Source organism: Podarcis erhardii (genome assembly GCF_964252035.2).
Source record: "Podarcis erhardii genome assembly, chromosome: 10".
Classification (NCBI taxonomy): Eukaryota; Metazoa; Chordata; class Lepidosauria; order Squamata; family Lacertidae; genus Podarcis; species Podarcis erhardii.
This window is the reverse complement of record NC_138500.1, coordinates 47,464,406-47,486,104: the sequence shown is the minus strand read 5'-3', so window position 1 is coordinate 47,486,104 and position 21,699 is coordinate 47,464,406. Positions and strand designations below refer to the sequence as shown.

The 21,699-nt window shown below is 42.4% G+C and overlaps 1 protein-coding gene across 3 annotated transcripts in view; it reads left to right on the top strand.

Moving 5' to 3' along the window:
- RASSF3 (Ras association domain family member 3) overlaps positions 1 to 21,699 on the top strand; it is a 55,503-nt gene that overhangs the window by 14,220 nt on the left and 19,584 nt on the right. The window contains exon 1 of one of the 3 annotated variants that reach the window (XM_081878105.1): positions 17,157 to 17,419. The exons of the other annotated variants lie outside the window; for them this stretch is intronic. Within the exon in view, the coding sequence (XP_081734231.1) occupies positions 17,309 to 17,419 (111 nt within the window). The 5' untranslated portion in view covers positions 17,157 to 17,308. Of the gene's footprint in view, positions 1 to 17,156; positions 17,420 to 21,699 lie in introns of those variants that run through there. 3 annotated transcript variants of the gene reach the window in all.

Below are 21,699 nucleotides of genomic sequence, written 5' to 3'. Positions count from 1 at the left end.
ACAGCAGCTTGTGTAAAAGGAACGTTTCCTGCTAATTCCCCACTCTGTGTTGCACTTGCATTTCCCTTAACACGTCTGCAGTTCTTGCTATAATCTTAACTACTGTACTGCGTTTCAAAAATAAATAGAAAATCTCTCCAGCTACAGCCACGTGTGTCCCGTCCAGTATGTAGATAAATCTGCAATTCCAAGTACCACAAACCCGGAAGTGCGTGTTCCAGTTTGTGAACGTTCTTTGGAACCCGAATGTCCAACGTGGGTTCCCCAGCTTCTGATTGGCTGCAGGAGCTTCCTGCAGCCAATCATAAGCCGCGCCTTGGTTTCCAAACATTTTGGAAGTCGAACGGACTTCCGGAATGGATTCTGTTCAACTTCCGAGGTACAACTGTACATGCAATCTTGTATTTAAATCGAACAAATAATAATAATTCTAAATCAAGGATTATCTATGGAGAAATGTGTGAAGGGGCCCCTGATCCCTTCTGGGATTTTGAAAAGAAATGCTTTTTAATTATCGTCATAATCTAGGTCTGTTTCTGCTTTAATATTTAAATATTTCCTAACCCTTGCACCTGTTTTAAAACAAATGTACATATAAAATAACATGTCTGGGTATCCTTGCCTAAAGAAAAAAGATTTTAGCAGGTGCTGGGGAGGGGGAATACGGCAAAAGCATGCTGCAGTATTATGTTTAATTTCTCAGTAATTGATAACTCTGCTTACTTCTGGATGGTGAGTGCAAATGGCACTGAAATGTTTTTCAAGGACTAGGCATTTACTTTAAAATGTGTAATGTACTTCATATAGTAATGCGGTCTAATCATTATTGCTACGGTACTTGTATTTAGGTTTCGGTTTTTCAGCATTTGATTTACACGTCTGTTATTAGCCCTCTCGCTCCCAACACTTACCACCACAAGATCTCTGACTATGGGCCAGTCCAGTTGCTATCAGATACACAGATCCATTGTCCCTGAAATCTGTTCTGCAGGCAGTGATTGTTTCCCACCACAAGATGGCTGTCGTTTTGGGGTTTATCAAATCCCAAAGGTTGGCAAAAGAAAGGAACTGTTTTTAGCAACAGCTCTTTATAATTAGATCTGGTATGTTCATTATAGCTGCTACTTCCAGCAATTATCTCCCTGTGACACTTTTTCTCCAATTGCCCTTTTTGTGAAAATGCCCTCATATTTTGTTTTGGAAATTTATTCCTTTGCAGACTGCTTTGCATCACTAAATTTAAATGTGCTGCGATGACAGAATCTCCTCGGACCTTTGTATGGCTGTTCCATGTTGGAGATTATTCATAGTGTGTATAATAGATGTGTTTGCTGTGTGAACAACGTGTGTTGAGCCACATAGAGTAGGGCTGGGGAAGCTGTGGTCCTCTTAACATTGGCCCCAAGTGCATTATATATATATATATAGCAGTGTCATATCACAGCTAAGGCTTCTCCCAGAGCATCCTGGAAGCTGTAGATTGTGTGCCGATAGTTTTTAGGAGATCTGCAGCTCCTTAACAAACCACCGTTCCCAGGATTCTTTGGGGGGTAACGCAGATATTTAAAGTGGTATGGTACTGCTCTAAATGTATAGTATATATAATAAAAGTTGGAAGGGACCCTGAGGGATCATCAAGTCCAGCCCCCTGCAATGCAGGAATCCCATACAAGGATCGAACCTGCAACCTTGGTGTTATCAACACCATGCTCTAACCAACTGTGCTATCAGCCCCAGCCAGCACAGGCGGTAGTCAGGTGATGATCAGAATTGTAGCCCACCAACATATGACGAGACACAGGTTCCCTTCCTGTGCCATGTGTGAATGTGTGAGGCAACTCTCTATATATGTGAGGAAACACAGTGGACGTGTGCCAGAGAGCCACAGGTGCTGTGATTGTCTGTTATGCAGTGTGATTCAGTATTTAGTTTTACAGAACACCAATGTCCAGACTCCGGATTAAAAAAACCCAAAAAAATTGTGGCATGTCTTACTCTAAGCCTATAGTCGAAGGCATCAAATACACAACATTGACAATGCTTTCCTTTGTTATTTGTGCAGTTATCACCATGATTATTCTGGATGTGACTTCTCTCTTGCACTTTGGTTTGTGATATAATTATGAGAAGCTCTCGAGTAAGGCAGCTGCTGAAAGAGTTTTAGGATCAGCATCCCGTGTCATAATTACACTGAGCTAAATAAGAGGTAGAATTAACTCTGGAGGTGAACACACAAACCAGCTTGTAGCAACAACTTCCCTGTTAACCAACAGAAACCACTATAAGCAAGATCTTTAATCAAAGTTAAGGGCTTCAGGCAGTTGAGCCCTTTCTTGGCTTAATATTGCATGTCAAACATTTGACGCAGCTGCTTAAGGGAATTTCCAGACAACTAGATGTGTCACTTTTCACATGCCTTTCAGGGGGTTATTCATCAAAAATATAGGTATAATGTCAAATGCTTCCCTCCTTGACTTTCTTCTGTGTTGGAACTTAAGGTAGCACAAGTCTTCCAGGTGGTTATCCTTCCAGACTGCTAAATTTTAGGGACAGTAAAAAGTCCTCTCCCCACTTCATGAGAAATTCAGTATTGACCTAGGACTTTTCACTGCCCCTGGAAGTTAAGAGGACATTTCAGTATTATGTATCGGGCTGTCAGGTGGCAATCCTAGACTAAACCAACAACATTTAGCTGACTAGCTACACCTAGTTCTAAACATAGGTTAGCCTTTGTTAGCCTAGCCAAACTCACTTTGTATATTGGGTGAAATACCAGGAGATAGGGTGGAATCCAACATCATTTTAATTTTATTATTTATTACATTTATATTCCACCTTTATTTTCCAAGGATCTCAAGGTGGTGTACATGGTTCTTTCTGTTTCATCCTCACAACACCCCTGTGAGGTAGGTTAGTCTAAGAGATGGTGACTGGCCCAACTGGCTGAGTGGGGATTTGAACCCTGCTCTCGCAGGACCTGGTCCAACACTCAGATTGTTCTGTCAATGCAAGTATTTCCACTTGACAGATAGAACCATCTCCCCTCTCCTTCCCTGCTGTTCTGGGGGTTCTCCAAAGCGATTTGGGGGAGGCATTGGGGTGGAAAGAGGGGGGAAGCCCCATTACACTAGTGTGAGTTTTTGTTCTGGCTTCCACTAGTGCACCAGGGTAAGGTAAAAGGTAAAGGATCCCTGGACGGTTAAGTCCAGTCAAAGGCGACTATGGGGTGCAGCGCTCATCTCGCTTTCAGGCCGAGGGAGACGGCATTTGTCCACAGACAGCTTTCCGGGTCATGTGGCCAGCATGACTAAACCGCTTCTGGCGCAACGGGACACTGTGACAGAAACTAGAGCGCACGGAAACGCCGTTTACCTTCCTGCTGCAGCGGTACCTATTTATCTATTTGTACTGGTGTGCTTTCGAACTGCTAGGTCGGCAGGAGCTGGGACGGAGCAATGGGAGCTCACTCTGTCGCAGGGATTTGAACCGGCAGCCTTCTGATTGGCAAGCCCAAGAGGCTCAGTGGTTTAGAGTTTAGACCACAGCACTACCCGTGTCCCAGGGTAACTGAATGTGGCCCATGGACATTAAAGTTGGTTATTTCAACTGTATGGTAATGAGCAGAAGAGATCCTGAAGCAGAAGTTCAAAACAAAGTAGCTTTCGCAGTGCACAGTTTGTGTTCTACCTGCTGTGATTGTGACAAGCCTCTACAAAGTTAATGGAGTAAAATATGGGTGAAAAGGATAGCCCAGAAGAATGTAAACAAGCTTAACTAACATGCTTCTCAAGCTACAGGCATTGACCCTGAGCTTTGTTGATTTGATTTGCTCTGATCCAAACTATCTGCACTGAAAACAATTAAAAGCCTTCACATCTAAGAGTTTCCTTCCTCTTTTTAGAACATGTGCTGCATGTTGAAACACAGAGAGTGGCTATTAGTTAATATATTCCAGAATGGTACAGTACTGTAGTTGTCTGTAGCAGCAATGGCAGCAAAGGGTTTTGTGGCACCTTCAGGATGAATGAATTATTGTGGTGGATGTATTTGTGGTCTAGAACTCAATTTATCCATTTGACAAGTGTTATATGCGTGCACACACACACACAGCGAAATGTAAACAGTGAGGCTATATAAAATTATAAAGATAGTAGTAGATCTGTGACATTTCCTAGTGTGACCAGTTGTATTTCCTCCCAGAGGCATGCACAGAATTACCACCTAAGAGAACAACCATACTGTGTCTGAGGAGCATTGAGCAGTTTTGTTCTGGCCATCACATCCACCTGACACGGCAGAAGGTGGAGAGGCAGTACTGTAAATCCACTTTTTTTTTTGGCTGTGCCAGCTCCATGCTCCTTAATAAATGCCTGCTTTTTCTTTTCATCACTTGCCAAGTCGTTACCCCTTGCAGCATGAAACTGACATGTTTGATTTTATCAAAAAAGGTAAATTCGTTGTAAGACTTGTAGGCGTATTTAGCCAGCTGCTTCAGTTTCCAGTATAGCATATCTGCCCTGTATTTACAGTACATTTCCATTTTCTTCTTAGCTGTTCAACACACTTCAAATGTGCAGTTCAAATGGAGTACATCCATGACCAAGTTTGGGAAAAATACTGGATAACAATGTTGGCAAAGGTATCTGAAGAAGTGTGCATGCACATGAAAGCTTGTACACAGAACAAACTTAGTTGGTCTCCAAGGTGCTATAGGACAATTTTTTAATGTTGACAAATGTGAGCTGAGAAACACCTTCAGAGTATTTTGTTTTGACTGCTGAGGTTCTCACGCAGACACATACATCGCTGCTGAAAATAAGCACTTGAAAGGAGGATTACAATCTGATTCTTTTTCCGCACTTGGCTCTTGAAGCTTTCTCTTTTGAAGATGCTCTTTGCTTGTATTGATTTTCCATTTGATGGCTATCTTTTCAGCCTTTTTGTTCTCTGCCCCTCATCCTTTTATGGGAGTAAAGTAGGAATCTGAGCCATGTGTTCCAACCAGCCAACAGTTAACATATTCATTATCTGTTCAGTTTATTGACTTATTCACAGTATTTATATAGCACTTTCAGGTGGATTTTAAAAGTTGTTTACTTAAGATTATTAGAACAATAAACATCAATTATTTTTTTAAAGTCACCACAGAATGAAAAACACAATTTGCTTATTTAAAAAACTCTGTTACTGCTTCTTCTCCACTCTCTTTGGGAAAAAATGGTCCTTCAGTTGCCTCTGAGGTGACAGTTGGGTGGGGAGGAGCCAATTCAGGTATCTGTGGTGATGGCCACACCATTGGATTGATGTGGATATTTTTTTCAAACATCACATCTCAGTCTTTTGTAATTACATATTTTACATTCCAATATTATAAGTTAGGCAGGGGCAGTGATAGCCAATCTTGCTGACATTATTTGACATTCACGCAAGCTTGAACAGGAAAAAGAATGGAGCTTCCCTCTTTCATAGAGACCTTACTGGTCTGATTTTCTGATGGCTCCCTCTTCATGTCGAGTCGCTTGTTTCAAGACAGATGCTGGGAATCAAATTGCAATTGCAATGCAATAACAAGCTGGAATTCTCTTGGTGCTTGCAGGCATGCTGAGATTTCACGTTTGGGATTCTATATTTAAACCACAAAGTATTATAGTTGTGTTTTTATTGCTGCAAGTCTTTTTATTTTATTTTACATGCCATTAGTGAGTGGGGTGGGAGATGGAAAGTCCCCTTTAAGTTCACCCCACTACCAAATAAAGTTCACTAGAATAGAACTTATAATAGAGAGGTTTATGGATTTATACTATGGAAAGAAGGAAGCTAAGGAAGGATGCATTTTTTACCACTAAATAATCCCATTCTTCCTGCCATGGAATAGAACTAACAATTGAGGAAAAACTATTGGCACATTCTCAAGGTGCTCTGCCAACACAAGCTCTTTTGGAAGATGTAGAAGATTTTACATTCGAACATGCCTATTTTTATTGAATTTATTATTTATTAGAATATGTATGCCCTGCCATTTTATGCAAAAGCTCCTCACCATGGCCCAATGAGTAAGAGCAAAGCACTAGGTATTCTTGGGCATCAGGAATCCCATACATTTAAAGAGGGGGGCAGCACCCCTCCCTTTTCTTCCCTATCCTTATATTGTGCTCAGCACCAATGTCTCATAGGAATTGTAACTGATCTATAGAAAAGACTTTACAACCTGAAAAAAGAGACAATGCACATACTTTTGTAAACCAAGAAAAATCTTTAATAAAAATTATTTTTTAAAGAGGGGGGAGCCAGCAGTGATACTAATGTAGAATAGAATGTCCCTATTTACATCTGAGGATTGTTGGAGGGTATGTAGCTAAACATAAATACGTGGGACATGTTTAAGTCAGATTGGTTCCAGCAGAACAGACCAGTATTTTATAGGAAAGGAGGTTCCTACTGCATGCATTCTTTTCTGTGTCTGCCAGTCACAGGGGAAGACTTTTTTCAGGCCTGTTGCTATCTGTCTTAACGCAAAGAGATTGCTGAATATAAAATTAGGCTACCTATTTTCATCTAACAGATGTCAGAGGCTATGGGAAGACTTGATGATTGTCTCTCAGGTCAAAAGTGGTCCCAGTTCGTAGATGATTGAAAGAATTATCTCTAGGCAAGGACAAACCAAGAGACAGGGTCGAGTCAGCAGTTGCTAGGATAGATTCCCCTCACAGAGGAAGGGCATTGCTTATCTGAGGTAGCCAGCTGCTATGACTAGGAGCTAAGCCATCTATGAGTATACCTTGAGTCAGTGAGCAGGTTTCCTTTTACCGTCATATGTGTATATTTCTAAGTTAGAGCCATGATCTTTTTACGAACAAAATTAATTATTGTGAAACTTGAGGGCTGTTTTTAACTGTGTAAGTAAATCTCCTAGAGATACTTTGTATCATGCAACAAACAAACAACAACGTTACATAATTATGTATTTTTACGTCCATCTTGCTACGTAAATGTTTGCATTTCACAGGAACTCTCACAGTATGAAACATCTTGAACCATATGATTAATTTCTTCAGATTCATTGCTCTAATCTGCTTTCCTAATTTGACAGTATGAAGGGAAGGTAAAGGTAAAGGGGACCCCTGACCATTAGATCCAGTCGTGACTGACTCTGGGGTTGCGGCACTCATCTCGCTTTATTGGCCGAGGGAGCCGGCATACAGCTTCTGGGTCATGTGGCCAGCATAACTAAGCCACTTCTGGCGAACCAGAGCAGTGCACGGAAACCCCGTTTACCTTTCCACCGGAGCGGTACCTATTTATCTACTTGCACTTTGACGTGCTTTCGAACTGCTAGGTTGGCAGGAGCAGGGACCAAGCAACGGGAGCCCACCCTGTCGTGGGGATTCGAACCACCAACCTTCTGATTGGCAAGTCCTAGGCTCTGTGGTTTAACCCACAGCGCCACCCGTGAAGGGAAGAGCTAAACATAAATACGCAAGGAAAGGAAGATTGCATATCAATACACAGCCTATATAGTGGCTAGTTTCTAACTCCAAGTGTAAGAAGCAAGACCATTACAACAAGCCTAGAGTAAGTTGATTTTGTTCCAACTGCCAATTTCTTTCAAGGCTCAATTCAGGTTTCTTGGCTTAGGCCTTCAAAACCTGGGCCACGGTTTCTGAGGAAGCATCATCATCAAGCATATGAATCTCTTTGAAATTTGCATTCAGTTTTGAGGGAGTGTTCATCATCTCTTCATTCTTTATTTTATCAAGCATTTTTATTCAGTGTCTATGTTTATACTTTCAAGGTTGTGATTTGCTAATATGCTTTTCTCATGCTCTTTTATATTACTATCGTTTTATATTTAGGATGGTTTTAATTTGTTGTGACATATATTTCTAAGCCACCTTGAGTATGATTTATCATAGAAAGGCTGGTATAAAAGTCAAAATAAATGGCAGGGGGAGATGTTATTTCAAAGGTGTTTGTATCCTCACAGATCTTACACAAGGAAGTCGACTCCGTTTAATAGAGAGAAGTTGTCAAACCTGTTTCTGTTTGTTTTCATGACTCGGATGACCTTGTTCAGCACACTACTGCTGAATTCAAACTCCATTGCTAACGTGTAATACTAGATATGCATTTACTGATATCTACTGATTCAGGAAGGGATTAAGCAGAGATTACTGCGATTTCAAAAACAGAAACATTGTTTTTATATCAGTTTGATGGTTAGATGCGGTAATGTGAAGTTCAGTTTAAACATCATTGCAACCTTATCTATTATCTGTAAAACTGAAAACTTTGGTTGTCAGAGATACATTAGATTTTCCAGGGCTATCACAAATATTTTTTAAAAATAATATTGCTGATCCATGTTACAAATAATGTGAATGTCGCAGGTGGGAGAATTGAACACAGAGGTAGGCATGCTTAAGTACATTGAAATCAATTGGCTTAAGCATGCCTCTGTGTTGGATGGAGGATGATCCAAATAATTAGGGTTACAGATAGGTAGCCGTGTTGGTCTGCCATAGTCAAAACAAAAAAATTCCTTCCAGTAGCACCTTAAAGACCAACTAAGTCAGTTCTTGGTATGAGCTTTCGTGTGCATGCACACTTCTTCAGATACACTGAAACAGAAGTTTCCAGACCTTTCAAATAATTAGGATCAGGGATTTTAGAGCAAGTGGGTGTCAGGATTTGACACAGGAGCCTGAGGGTGTTGTCAAGTGTCACAAAATTGCTTGTGTCTTGGAAATCCTTCTACCAGCTTTGTAGCTTTGTAGCTTTTTGACTCCCATTGAGGAGTCAAAATGACTACTGATAAGTAATCACAAGGAAATGCAGGTTAATCCTTAAATATGAGATTAAAAGGATGCAAAGGTTGAGTAATCTGCATTCTAAAAAAAGTAAACAGCTTTGTTTTCTTTGCAATCTTCCACTAACTGATACGGTTATTGGAATAAATACTTCCTTTGGGTAATGGAAAATGATTTAGGACTTAATACAGAGGTCTGCAGCCAGACGTTTACTATTGATATATTTTTAAAACGTGTTTGTCTTACCCAAATCTTCTGCCAGAAAGTACTCAGAGTGGCTTACAGGAATTTAAAATATGCAGTGAATACATTGTAATCAAGCTTACAAATAAAACCAAAACAGTGCAACAAAACAATTAAAAGACTTCCATAAGAAAACCTCGTTCAGGGAGGCAGGGAATCTAAAACTCAGACTTGCCAGCATTGTGATGCCAGCAAATGGTTTCAAACACTAATGAGCATACCCAGTAAGCTCTGGACACTGGGAATATGGCTGCAGTAACCATGGGGACCAGAAAACAAGGAGGGAGAGGCCAAGTAAAGCATAACCTAGGTTGATTTGCTGTAAGCTGCCAGAGATCTCCGCCTGCAAGACAGGAAAAAGGAGTTGCGGCAAACAAGATCAACACAGTAATCGGAAACTGTTACCTAGGAGTGCCAAAATCCAATTTGAGTGAGAGAAGCACAAGGCCTGGGAACTGACTGGGAACAAGAGGAAGTCTTGAAGCTTAGAAAGAATGTGTCTCTCAAGGCTTCCCAGTGGTGCAGGGAAGAGGATATCACTGTACAGTATCCTCTGATGCGGGCAAGCATCATCTTCTTGGGTGCTAAGGTTGCCAACAACAACAACAACAACAACAACTTTTCTCCCCTTCTGTGCTTCCCCGTGACTCATGAAATTAACTCTGGGAGATTAAGGAGAACCCCAAAAACAGTTCAGGAGGCATAGGAGGACTGGAAGGGGGTCATTGAAGCTGGGAAGCTGATATGCTTGTGCAGACAGCATGCTTATAATACAGTGGAACCTTGGTTCTCAAACGGCTTAGTTGACCAACAAATCGGCTCCTGAATGCCGAAAACCCGGAAGTAAGTGCTCTGGTTTTTGAACGTTTTTCGGAAGCCGAACGTCCGAAGTGGCTTTCCGCTTGAGTGCAGGAAGCTGCTGCAGCCAATTAGAAGTTGCGCCTTGGTTTTTGAACGTTTCAGAAGTTGAATGGACTTCTGGAACGGATTGCATTCAAAAACCAAGGTGCCGCTATAGTACAATGTTGAATTCCACCCACTGCTACACACACTCCATTCTCTGAGTGGCGAAAGACTTCAGCTGGTCCAACGCTTACCTCAGGTTTGGTTTCTCTGGGGTGAAGGTCTCTGGGTACTGTGGTGTCTTTTTGAAATATTGTCTTAATTACACATATATACAAAGACTTCTTACAGCATTAACACTCCAACAGATTTTGCTTTCCTGTTTTTAGGAGAATCCTCAAAAGCATTGCTTTGGCCTATTGTTTCCCTGTTTCTAGAATGGCTTGGCTTCCAGCCAGGTGGGGGGGGGAGACCTTCTGCTTCCTCCTGGAAGAATTGCTAGGTAGTTGCTTTTATGACAACACACCTTTATTTCATCTTTACACATGTAAAAAAGATGCTTAACAGGCTTGGCTTGGGCCATTAACTTAACAGAGACTGGTTTGACCACTTTAGCCCTTCCTTCTATCACACACTCCCAGCTTAGATATAAAACCAGAGGCTTAGAGAGGACCCAAAATATATCAAACCAGCCTCCCACCTCCTAATTTGAGCATCTTGAATTGGGCCTGGAGTGAACTGACAATTAATGCTGCTATTTTAAAATTTGGGTTCTGTGAGTTCTAAATGGAAACCCAGCCAGTATTCTGGCTGCCATATTTTGGGACAGTTGAGGGTTCTGGGTCTTCTTCAAGGATAGCCTCATGCACAGTGTGGATGGGAAGAAACCACCCATTTCTCCATTCACTGCAATTCCTCAATCCTTTCTGAAAATTTCAGTGATTAGTCTTGACTTCTCAGGTGAGAGGAGATCCCTGGTATTCCTAAAGAAGTTATTGCTTCCACAGTTCTTCCAAGGAGATTATTCCAAAATTCATAACTTTTGCACCTCCAGGATGCCTTAGTGCTCTTTGTATGAAAAATTAAGCAAGTTTGCTTTTGTCAGATTGAATCCAGTCTGCTGCCCTTCTCTCAAAATTGTTTCCCATTTATTTACCTAAACAATAGCTGTCAGTTTGAAAGTGAACACTTCAAAGTCAACCCTGTTCACCATCTTTGCAACTCTTCAACCTAACAATTAAGCTATAGATCCTGTTACATATATTCTGCTACCCTTCATGGTCTTTGAAACCTGCCAACATCAAGGTTTATTCTATCTTGAATAAACTTATATTTTACTGCAAGTTAAAGCCTGTGATGTCCATGCTAAACAGTATATGTTTAAGAGAGAGAGGAAGAGAAAGGTATTCAGTTTCAGGTGGTTCCTGGAGATGTTAGAAGTAGATGTAGAAAATCATGTGCTTACATGCTGACTTGCTGGTGCTAGTAAATACAAATTTAAATTGTTATAATTGCTTAGTTATCAGTTAGAATTGTCACACATAATCCATATACCTCTGGGAGGCACTGGCTCATTTTGCACTCTTGCCAAGCCAGCTGATTTGTATCTTAAAACACCAGATGCTATGGTTAGTCATTTTTCCTAGACGGATAATTATCCTTCTGCTTCCTTCCTTCAAACATTCACAGTATTAACTAAAACTTCTTGAAACATTTACAGTTCAAAGTGATTCACCGGGACTAAATACAGAGCACTACAGATTTCTAAGGGTGTGTTTTAAATTCCTATTTTTGCCATGTTATTTGTCTTCTGATACAACATTTCATTAATTTTGTGCATTGAAAAAACTGGCTTTTGATTGGCTATCTGTAAAAACATACAGGAATCTTTATTCTAAAGATGAAATGTGATTCTAAAGGTTCTGATCAGGTCCACTTATAAGTAGATGGGCAGAACAATCCTAACTGGGACAAGGAAAGACAGAAGCATCTGAGTCACCACAACACATATGAAGTTTGATCAGAAAGGAAAGCGGAGAGGCAGTTTTTAGCCATATTTGGCATAGCTGAGGGGTCTGAGGAGCCATGTTTTGGATCCTACAGGTCCAAACCCTCAAGCCACTGAAACAATAGAGGAGACCCACCAGTGATGTTTCCCACCTGCAAGGGAGTAGTTTGGGTGTCTGCTTCTCATCATTGGCAGAGAGACAGCGCTACATCTTACCTTTCCCCAGCCAACAACATTGGGGTGGGGGGTGGGTTAGGATTACTACCTTAGACAAAATTTTAAAAGTTGCATCAAAGAAATTGGTAGGAATGATCCAGTAAGTGCACAGGGAGAAAGGGAAGTTCCCAGATTTAACTTGAGGCTTTGGAAATAAATAGGCAAGAGGAAGTCGAAAATTCAATCCATGTCACCCTTTCAAATAACTTTGCGGTAGCCGTTAGTTCAAATGCTGCTTTACTGTATGCCTGAGTTGCAGTTGTGGAAAATTAACCTGGGCCTGAAATAAAATGACATACAACTGTCTTGCATTTCCTAAAAACCTCCTTACAAAAAGGAGCCTCTCCTCACAAAAGGAATTCATAGCACAAATGAATGGCTATTTACATTCCTGATACTTTACTAAAGGACCCATCCATTTTAGGTGTAAGAAAGCTACTTTTCTTCTTTTGTAATGTGATTTTGCCATTGTCTTATAGAGCAAGAGGCCCAAAGAATGTTGTTGTTTAGTCCTTTAGTCGTGTCCGACTCTTTGTGACCCCATGGACCAGAGCACGCCAGGCACTCCTGTCTTCCACTGCCTCCCGCAGTTTGGTCAAACTCATGCCACTATCCAACCATCTCATCCTCTGTCGTCCCCTTCTCCTTGTGCCCTCCATCTTTCCCAACATCAGGGTCTTTTCCAGGGAGTCTTCTCTTCTCATGAGGTGGCCAAAGTATTAGAGCCTCAGCTTCACGATTTGTCCTTCCAGTGAACACTCAGGGCTGATTTCCTTCAGAATGGAGAGGTTTGATCTTCTTGCAGTCCATGGGACTCTCAAGAGTCTCCTCCAGCACCATAATTCAAAAGCATCAATTCTTTGGCTATCAGCCTTCTTTATAGTCCAGCAATTCTGTTATGGTGGTTGTCCATAAGCAAAGCATAAGGCCCCTGTGAAGTATATTGTCTGTCTCACACACTATAATTCAAAGTCCAATTAAAATTTTACAGCCTGCAGTTCAACCTCCATTTGCATGCCTGGCCCATAATTTATAAAAAGCATGCTGTGGAACTCAGTGGTGGATAGAAAAAAGTGCTATGCTGTCCACCGAAAAAGTACTTACGCATAACTTGTACTATGAGGACACAGAGGATGATATTCTCTGCTTTACTGTGAAATTTGGCAGAAAGCTAACACAAAGCATTGATTCGTATATGCTCATTCCTTTGTTGATGCAGTTAAGTGTTTTGCCAGTAGCTTTAAAAAATGCAAATACAGACACTGAAGCAATATAACTTCAGGCATCTTAGCATGGTATTAGTTGTTACAAACCAGACAGTACAGTGTTCATATAACAACTGTTTTTGTTCTTTCTCCTTCCTTTTCATCCTGACAACATGCAATTAGATATTCAAAGTTATGGAAACACTGACTATGGAACTTTATTTGCAACTCAACTTTTTTTTTTTTTTATAAAATTTTTATTGGGTTTTTACATTTTATAAAGACACACACACACAAAAAGACAAAGACAACACATATACAATTTCATACCCTTACTTTCTTTACCCTCTTTCCCTGACTTCCCCCCACCCCCTCTTCATACATCCCAATTCCGATAATTAGTTCAGCAAGTTCTTATCTATAATCTTAAACATATTATTATTATTTTTAAAACTTAGCTCTTTTTACTTGTCCACATTTAATTTATCCAATTCTCTTATAAACATTAAATCCTTTTTCTAAGGTCGACCTAACTTCCCTTCCACGAATTTCTCCCTTTATTATATTAATTATAGGTCACAATGGCCAAATACAAAAATCATAAAATTTTGAAATTCTATTCTCCCCTCCCTCCCTATCCCGGTTTCCATCCCTTCCCAAGCAAATGTCCACAAAAACAGTTCCTAGCCCGGATTCCTCACATCCGAGGCCTTCAATTCTCTGTCAGTCTCTCTCTGCCGATTTTGTTGGTAATCCTTTTTGTTGGTCCTCAGGTCTCGAAGGAGTTCTGTCACAGTCACATCAAATTTCCTTCCATCCAAAATGTTTAAAAGCAATTGCTGCAAAAGGTCAGCTGCTCTCCCATACTCAAAGAGGAAGTCCCGATCATGTTTCTTTATTCTTTTAAATTCCAGTATTCCAAGTACTCCAGGGACTTCCTTCCTCATCTTTCTCATCTTTCGCAGATTTGTAATCCAAAGATCTTCTTCTTTATTTTCTGACGATATGGGCTTCTGGTTGGTATTTTCCACCTGTACTTTCTCCACTCCTTCTTTCCTCTCCGCCAATTCCAAAGATGTCTCTTCTGGTTCAGCTGCAGATTTTTTATCAGTCGAATCCTTTATGCATTCAGCAGAGTTGTTTGTTTTAGAATTCAAGGTCATAAGTTCTTTGTTCATAGCCGTACTCTGCTCTTGCAAGATTCCCACGAGAAAAAACATTTTTTCTATCTCTGCCAGTAATTTTCCCTCTGCAGCCATTGTAATGTCTCTAGATCCCCCTAGGGGGATTCCAATTGCTTAATAGTCCTTTTCCAACAATCCGTTACTTTGTTGTTTATTACTACTTTGTTTCCAACCACCTCAATTCAAATGTAACACCTTTAGTTCAGAGAGTTATTAAATAGCAAAGTTCTTGACTTTAACTGCCCGTTTGACAGCTCCTTTGACAGCTGTCAAACTCCTTATTCTTTTTCCTCCGGCACACACACAGGACGCTCCCGGGTTCGGGGGGAGGGGTTACACAAAAACTTCCAAAATTCCTCCCTTTCTCTCCAGCACAAAGACTTCTTCTGTCAAATTCATGGAAATATCTTTTATCTAGCACCAAAAAGACAGTAATCTCTCCACCTTAGTTCTCCAATCCTTGCTTTAGATCGTTTGTAGGTAGGGAGGGTGCGGACTTCCCTTTAGCACATCCCCCGGTCGTGCCGAATTCAAAGGTAAAAATTTTAAAGTCCAAATTCCATTCTACTCACAGGTTGTTTGTTTTCCAGTCCAAATTTTGGGAAAAAAGTCAGCGCTCTCCGGCCATGGCTCGGGGCTTTGCTCCACTGAAGTAGCGGTCTACTCACAGCACCACGCCGCTCTCCGTACCCTCTCCGTAGCCTTTAAAAAGGCTCTTCGTGGGTCGGGGAAGGCGCTTAAAGGTGCCCGCCGAGTTACCAAGTCCGCAGGCTTCCGCGCCTGCGGTTTCTAAGGGTCCCCGCGTCGCCGGCGCGGTAAGACCCGTCTTCAGCAGAGCCGATTCCCTCCGGAGCTCGGAGGGAATCCACCATTAACCCGGAAGTCCGGAATCGCGCTAACCCGGAAGTCCCTATTTGCAACTCAACTTTAGAACATATTCATACTTGCTTTGGCTTTGTGGAATTAATAACTGAGCATTTTTAAAATGCCTACCATGTTTGTGCCATCTTTTTTTAAAGACTCGAGATTATATTACTTTGCTGTATTATTTCAGCATTGTGTTTTTAACCATGTTCAAAATGTGCCAGGGAATGTACAGGTGGCAAACTCCTCATCTAAGGCTTCAGGAAACTTAGACTAAAAGACCCAATAAAGAGTCAGCTTCACTTCAGCATAACCATGCTTAGGATCAGGGTATTCTGTGGAAATCTTCTAACAGTTCAGAATTATGATTCAGCCACTTGGCAACAAATATCTACAGAAGTATTATCTTTTATCTGAGGAGAGATTTGCTTCCCACCACCCCATAAGACACTCCCATGTCCACAACTTTACTAATTGTCCGTCTTGTGGGATAACCTGGTTTTAAAAACTGCTTGCACACACACACACACACACACACACACACGGACTGAACCTGTTCTGCCCCACTGTTTAGTTTTGTTGAGTATAGTGTCTTTTACATTAGGATATGGGTACTTCTAAAGTATTTTTTGGGATTTCTAACCTGCCTTTCACCATCTGCTCCCAGTTTGTGTACCTCGGGTTGAAGTAGCTTTGGGATAAGTATTTTCGGGTTGCGAGCTGCAGCAACCCAGAAGTAACGGAGCGCATTACTTCCGGGTTTTGCCACTTGCGCATGCGCAGACGATCAAAATGACGTCACGCGCATGCGCAGAAGCGGCGAATCGCGACCCGCGCATGGACGTGGGTTGCGTTTGCTTCTGGATGCAAACGGGGCTCTGGAACTGTACTAAAATCTCACCTAGTGTGCAGTCTGTTGTTGTTGCTGTTGTTTTTTTTTGCATGTTTACTTGGAAGTCTGCATGGGGCTTACTCCAAAATGAGCCTGGAATTGCAGTCCTGATTGCTTCAGCTCCATTATATATCACCTTTTAAAATGCAAAGGTGTCACCCGCTTTGCTGACACCTGTGTGGTCCTTTGAGGTTCTGACACCAGTATTATTCTGTGTGCTTTTGATACTTGTCAAGGCTTGGTGCCATTCAGAAAACCAGAGGTGCGTCGGACCAGATTTAAGTGACACCCGTCGTGTTCTCTTAAAAAAGAGTATTTGAAGAAGTGTGCATGCACACGAAAGCTCATACCAATAACAAATTTAGTTGGTCTCCAAGGTGCAACTAGAAGGAATTTTTTTATTTTGTTTCTTAAGAGAGATGAGCTCTTCTGGAACTAAGGAGGTGCCCTTGACAATGAGGGCCATTTGCCAACCCTTGAAGCGCTTTTGCAAGAATGCGCGCCTATCAACACTCGCTATCTCCGACGGATATTAGCTCATTCTAGCCGGCCTGGGCCGAAACTTTGGCGTCGAGGTGCCCAGGAGCCAAAGGGCGCTTGGGGAGGAACACTAACTTATCTCCGCAGGAAGAAGGGCGGCCTCGCCTTTCCCGGCTCACCTGTTGCAAGGCGAGAGGGCGCAGTCCCCGCGCGCGAGCCGGCCAAGTTCCTGAGGGGAAAGGGAGGCGAGCCAGAAGCTCCCGCCCAGCTTCAAGGCAGGTGGCGGCTCAGGGAAGTCGCGGCCACTCGGGGGAAGGGAGGAGGAGGGAGGAAGGCCCGGCTAGCTGGCTGGCTGGGCGGGAGGCGGCGCTGCCTCCGCGGAAGCGCGTCCGAGAGGAGAGCCGGCCTCAGTGCGCCGCCGGCCAGGCTGCGGCGCGCAGCGACCACGGGACTTGTCCGCCGCCGAGCTCCGGCCGGGCGGGTCTCCATGCGGTGGCGGCGGGGACGCCCGGGCCCCCCTGCTGCTGCTGCTGCTGCACGGAGGGCGCGCCACGGGGATTAGCAGCATGAGCAGCGGCTACAGCAGCTGGGAAGAGTCCGAGTCGGAGGAGTTCTTCTTCACCGCCCGCACCTCCTTCTTCAGGAGCTGCCCCGCCAAAGCCAAGCCGAGTCTGCAAGTAAGCGAGCCGCCATCTCCCTCCTTTCGCCGGGCGGGAATTCTCCCTGTCCTGAGCAGGAGCGCCTTTGCCCTGGCCTGACCCGCAGCAGGCCGCGCCTTCCGCTGCAACCCCACGTGCTCTTTTCAGGCTCTCTCCCTGTCCCCGCGCCCCACGCCAAACCAAGTCCTAAGTTTCTGGGGAGCCCCTCGTGGCGCTTTCCCGGTTCCTTCCCCAAGTTCCAGCGGGATCTGGAGGGTGCCGGGTGCCACTTCCGGATGATCGCAGAGGGAGCAGAGTCCAGGCAGCAGAAGCATTGGGGTGGGGGGCTGGATCCCCAAGGTTTCTCTTCGCAACCCCGCGCGGTGCAACTGCACGTGTGGATTCCAGCCGTTGGGCTAGCTCGAGCAGCGTTGCTGCGACCTTTGATGATGAAAAGCGTGCTTTTTCAGTAGATCAACTTCCTCGTGAGCCAGAACTTCTCCCGGCGGAAAAAAAAATGATCTCCCATGATGCGACCGGGGAAAAAAGAAGTCTGATTGCTCATGCGTTATTCCTGAAACCGCATGGTCTTGCAACCGCCACTTTCGTGCAAACCGTTGTAGGATTTCTGGGAAAGCGCATAAATAGAAAAAAGTTATAATTCCCTGGGAGGTAACGGATTTTTTGCCTCGTCTTCTCAGCCCGACCCTGTCAATCATAATCATGAGAACTGTTTTTAACACACTAACGAAGCCTTAATTGGGATATAATCTTCCCTTCATAATGATGTGGAGGTTGTCTGTGTCTGCTCCTAAGTGGTTTTCAATATCCAGGGATTTTTAATAGTTAGAAAGTACTGTACAAATAGTTTTTTTAATTGCTGCACTTTATTTCAATAATACCATATGCACCTGACACAGGTAGTTGTATTTAAATGGGAATTTATGTGTAAAAGGCCTTCAACTAACCAAAGCATTTAAAATACTTTTACCCCAAACTCCATGCATGGAGTTTTTTACTAATATGATGCTAGCACGCTATTCTAAACGTGTTGGAAAAATAGTACATTTTTTAAAACATGTCAGTTGTGTGGATCACCTGCATGAGCAAGTGCTTCTCATACGGCAGTGTTGCATTTAAATTTGGACATCATAAACTCCAGGGTTCTTTTTAGCGTCATCATGTGCAGGTTATTTTTTTCTCCTTCTCAAAATAATTTCAAGAATGCATGTCATGATTTAAAATGCAGTGGTGACAATGTGGTATTCTAAATGCTTTGATAGTCTGTTAATGGACATCTAATATTTTGCTATTAATTTCTTAAAGCTGTTAAACTAAGCTGAGTTGGCTGTGAATTGCGGGGTTGCCATCTGACTCTCAGGGTGCCAGAGCTTTTGCATAGTGGAATGATAATGGAATAAAGTTCTTCCAAACTTTGTGTTAAAGTTTTGAAACAGCAGTTTCAGAGAGGATCAGGGTGACAGCAGCGGTTAAGAATTCCGCTATTATTAATTCCTGGGCTTTATACATCCTAAGGTAAGGATAACCTTGTCATGTCAGTATGTAGATTGGCTTTGGCTATTCCCAAGTGGTTTTCAATATTTAGAGATTCTTAATAGTTGCTAGGAGATGGCTGCAGGCAACATGTTGCAGCAGTCCTTAATGATGTCAACAGGGCAGTGTTCAGCCTCCACTCCTGGCACTGATTCAGGAGTGATTAAAAAGTGGGCAGGAATAGGCAGATAAGAGTATGAGCAACACACTGCATTTAAGTTGTATCTGTCCTGAGTGTACATAGTGTTCTATAGAGTAACATAAGCAAGAGTGGTCCATCCTCCGAAGTAGCTCACATTCTGAATTTACCCTGGAGGACAGAAAGAAAGTTAGGAGGTTGATAGGAAGAAGCAAGGGTAACAAAGCAATGCAGTGTAGAAAAAGCAAAGAGGAAGAATAGCTGAGGATGAATGCTAGCAATTGCAATTACGGGGTTCATTTCTGCTGGGGATGAGGACTAAAGAATTAAGGCTAAGGTTTTGAAGACGAGAGCAGGCTGTGAGCTGTGATTTGGAAGAGAAAAGTAACACCAAGCAGATTTGCTTGGAGGAAGCTCCAGGCATAAGACAAACTTTGGGCTACAATGGGTAGAATCACCGAAGAGGACAACAGGTGTTCTTGAGGGTGCCCAAGTTGGAGGAAAGAAAGATCAGGGGCAGAGACACAGCGGAAGAACAAGGAGTTTATGGGTTTGGAAGCTTTGTGAACTAGCAACACAGAATTCTGGTGAAACAAATAGAAATATGAGAGGGACAAAGTGGATTTTACCAAAGATTATTTCTATTTTAAAGAATTGTGCACTAAGCTGATCTTTTCCTATTCCTCTAAACTTGGCATTTGATGCACCTGTGGGAGAGAGTTCTGTGTCAATCGCTGGAACTCCCACTTTGACTAAAACATGTTGATACTCCACTAGTCATGCAGAGAAAGTACAGTGGCCTTTAGTATTGTGTGGTTTGTTATAAAATCTTCAAAGCTGAGGATTTTGGTTTCTGTATATTATACTTCTCAGGTTAGAAGCCTTTCTTGAGTGTCTAATTTGGCAGAAAAAGTAAAAACAATAACAAGAATAAACTTGAAGACCACATAAAACAATGTGAAATACTAGGAACAGAAAATACTGTACTATAAAACAGATTAAACCCATATGTAGCATTTAGAATCTAAAAGACCTAGGCCTCCAAAATGACAGAGTGAGCTTTTCAGAGTGAGCTATGCTGATACTCTATTCTTTCTTTGGTGCCTGACCTGAGTGATAAGGAGATTAGTGTCCTATCTTTAGTGTGGTACCATATTGGAAGTGCTTTGAGCTCTTGCAAAACTGGTTTATAAATATCTATTAAGCCCTACAGTTAGTATTTGGCACAGATTGTTCATGTGGTCAGGAACTGGGGTCTAATAAACTGATTAACTTAGAATTCATGAGCATAATAAAGGTAAAGGGACCCCTGACCGTTGGGTCCAGTCGCGGACGACTTGGGTTGCGGTGCTCGTCTCGCTTTATTGGCTGAGGGAGCAGGCGTACAGCTTCCGGGTCATGTGGCCAGCATGACTAAGCCGCTTCTGGCGAACCAGAGCAGTGCACGGAAACGCCGTTTATCTTCCCGCTGAGTGGTACCTATTTATCTACTTGCACTTTTATGTGCTTTTCAAACTGCTAGGTTGGCAGGAGCTGGGACTGAGCAACGGGAGCTCACCCTGTTGCGGGGATTCGAACTGCCTACCTTCTGATCGGCAAGTCCTAGGCTCTGTGGTTTAGACCACAGAGCCACCCACATCCCTTATGAGCATAATACTTCTCCTTAAATATGTTGAGACCAGTGGAACCGTCTGCTTCCTCATTACTTTTATAACCCCTCTTTTTTGTTTTGGGAAGTTTTTAAATGTTTAATGCTGTATTGTGTTTTTAATATTCAGTTGGGGGCCGCCCAGAGTGGCTGGGGAAACCCAGCCAGATGGGCAGGGTATAAATAATAAATTATTATTATTATTATTATTATTATTATTATTATTATTATTATTATTATTAGGTTAGGCCTAAGTGACAGTAACTGGTCACCAAGTTCACCCAGTTGCTTCATGGCTGGGTGGGGTTTTGAAACCTGGCTTTCCAGGTCCTGTACCAACATTTCAACCTCTAAACCACACTATTTCCTAACACTGATTCTAGAACAAATATTTGAGGGTTGCTGCATTTCTGAAATAATGCTGCAGGGTACTGGGAAACCTGTTACCTTGCATTTGACGTTCAGTTCCTGAAAATCTGGAGTGGAGTGTTTTGTCGACATTAAAGTTTTTTCTATTGATTTCCTCATTTAGAAAGCTGATGAGTTTCCTTGTAAAGGTCAGGACTATGGTTGGAATTGCTTGTATATTGCCTCTCCTTCCTGTTATAGTCTCTGTTTCAGTTAGCTACTTTTGCTTTCATAGAAATCATAGGTCGTCTCGCATACAAATCAACAGGCTGTGAATTGTGCATCCCCTGGAAACCACAGTTTGATTTCAGCTTGGAGGGGGATTGTGGAAACCATAACTTGTGTGTTTGGGTGTAATGGCAAAGGGCTTTGCATGGATTTTTTTTTTTAAAGTGTGTGCAAGGGGAGAAAGAAAGCAGAAATGTGTAAAGTGTAGAAGTCTGATTGATCCAGTGCTGAACTCTGGATTGGCACTTATTTGTATTTGTATTTGTGAAGCAACCCAAAGGATCTCATCTATGCCCTCATTAGATTTGAAAGCCGCTTACAAAAGCACACACCTTTGCGTTT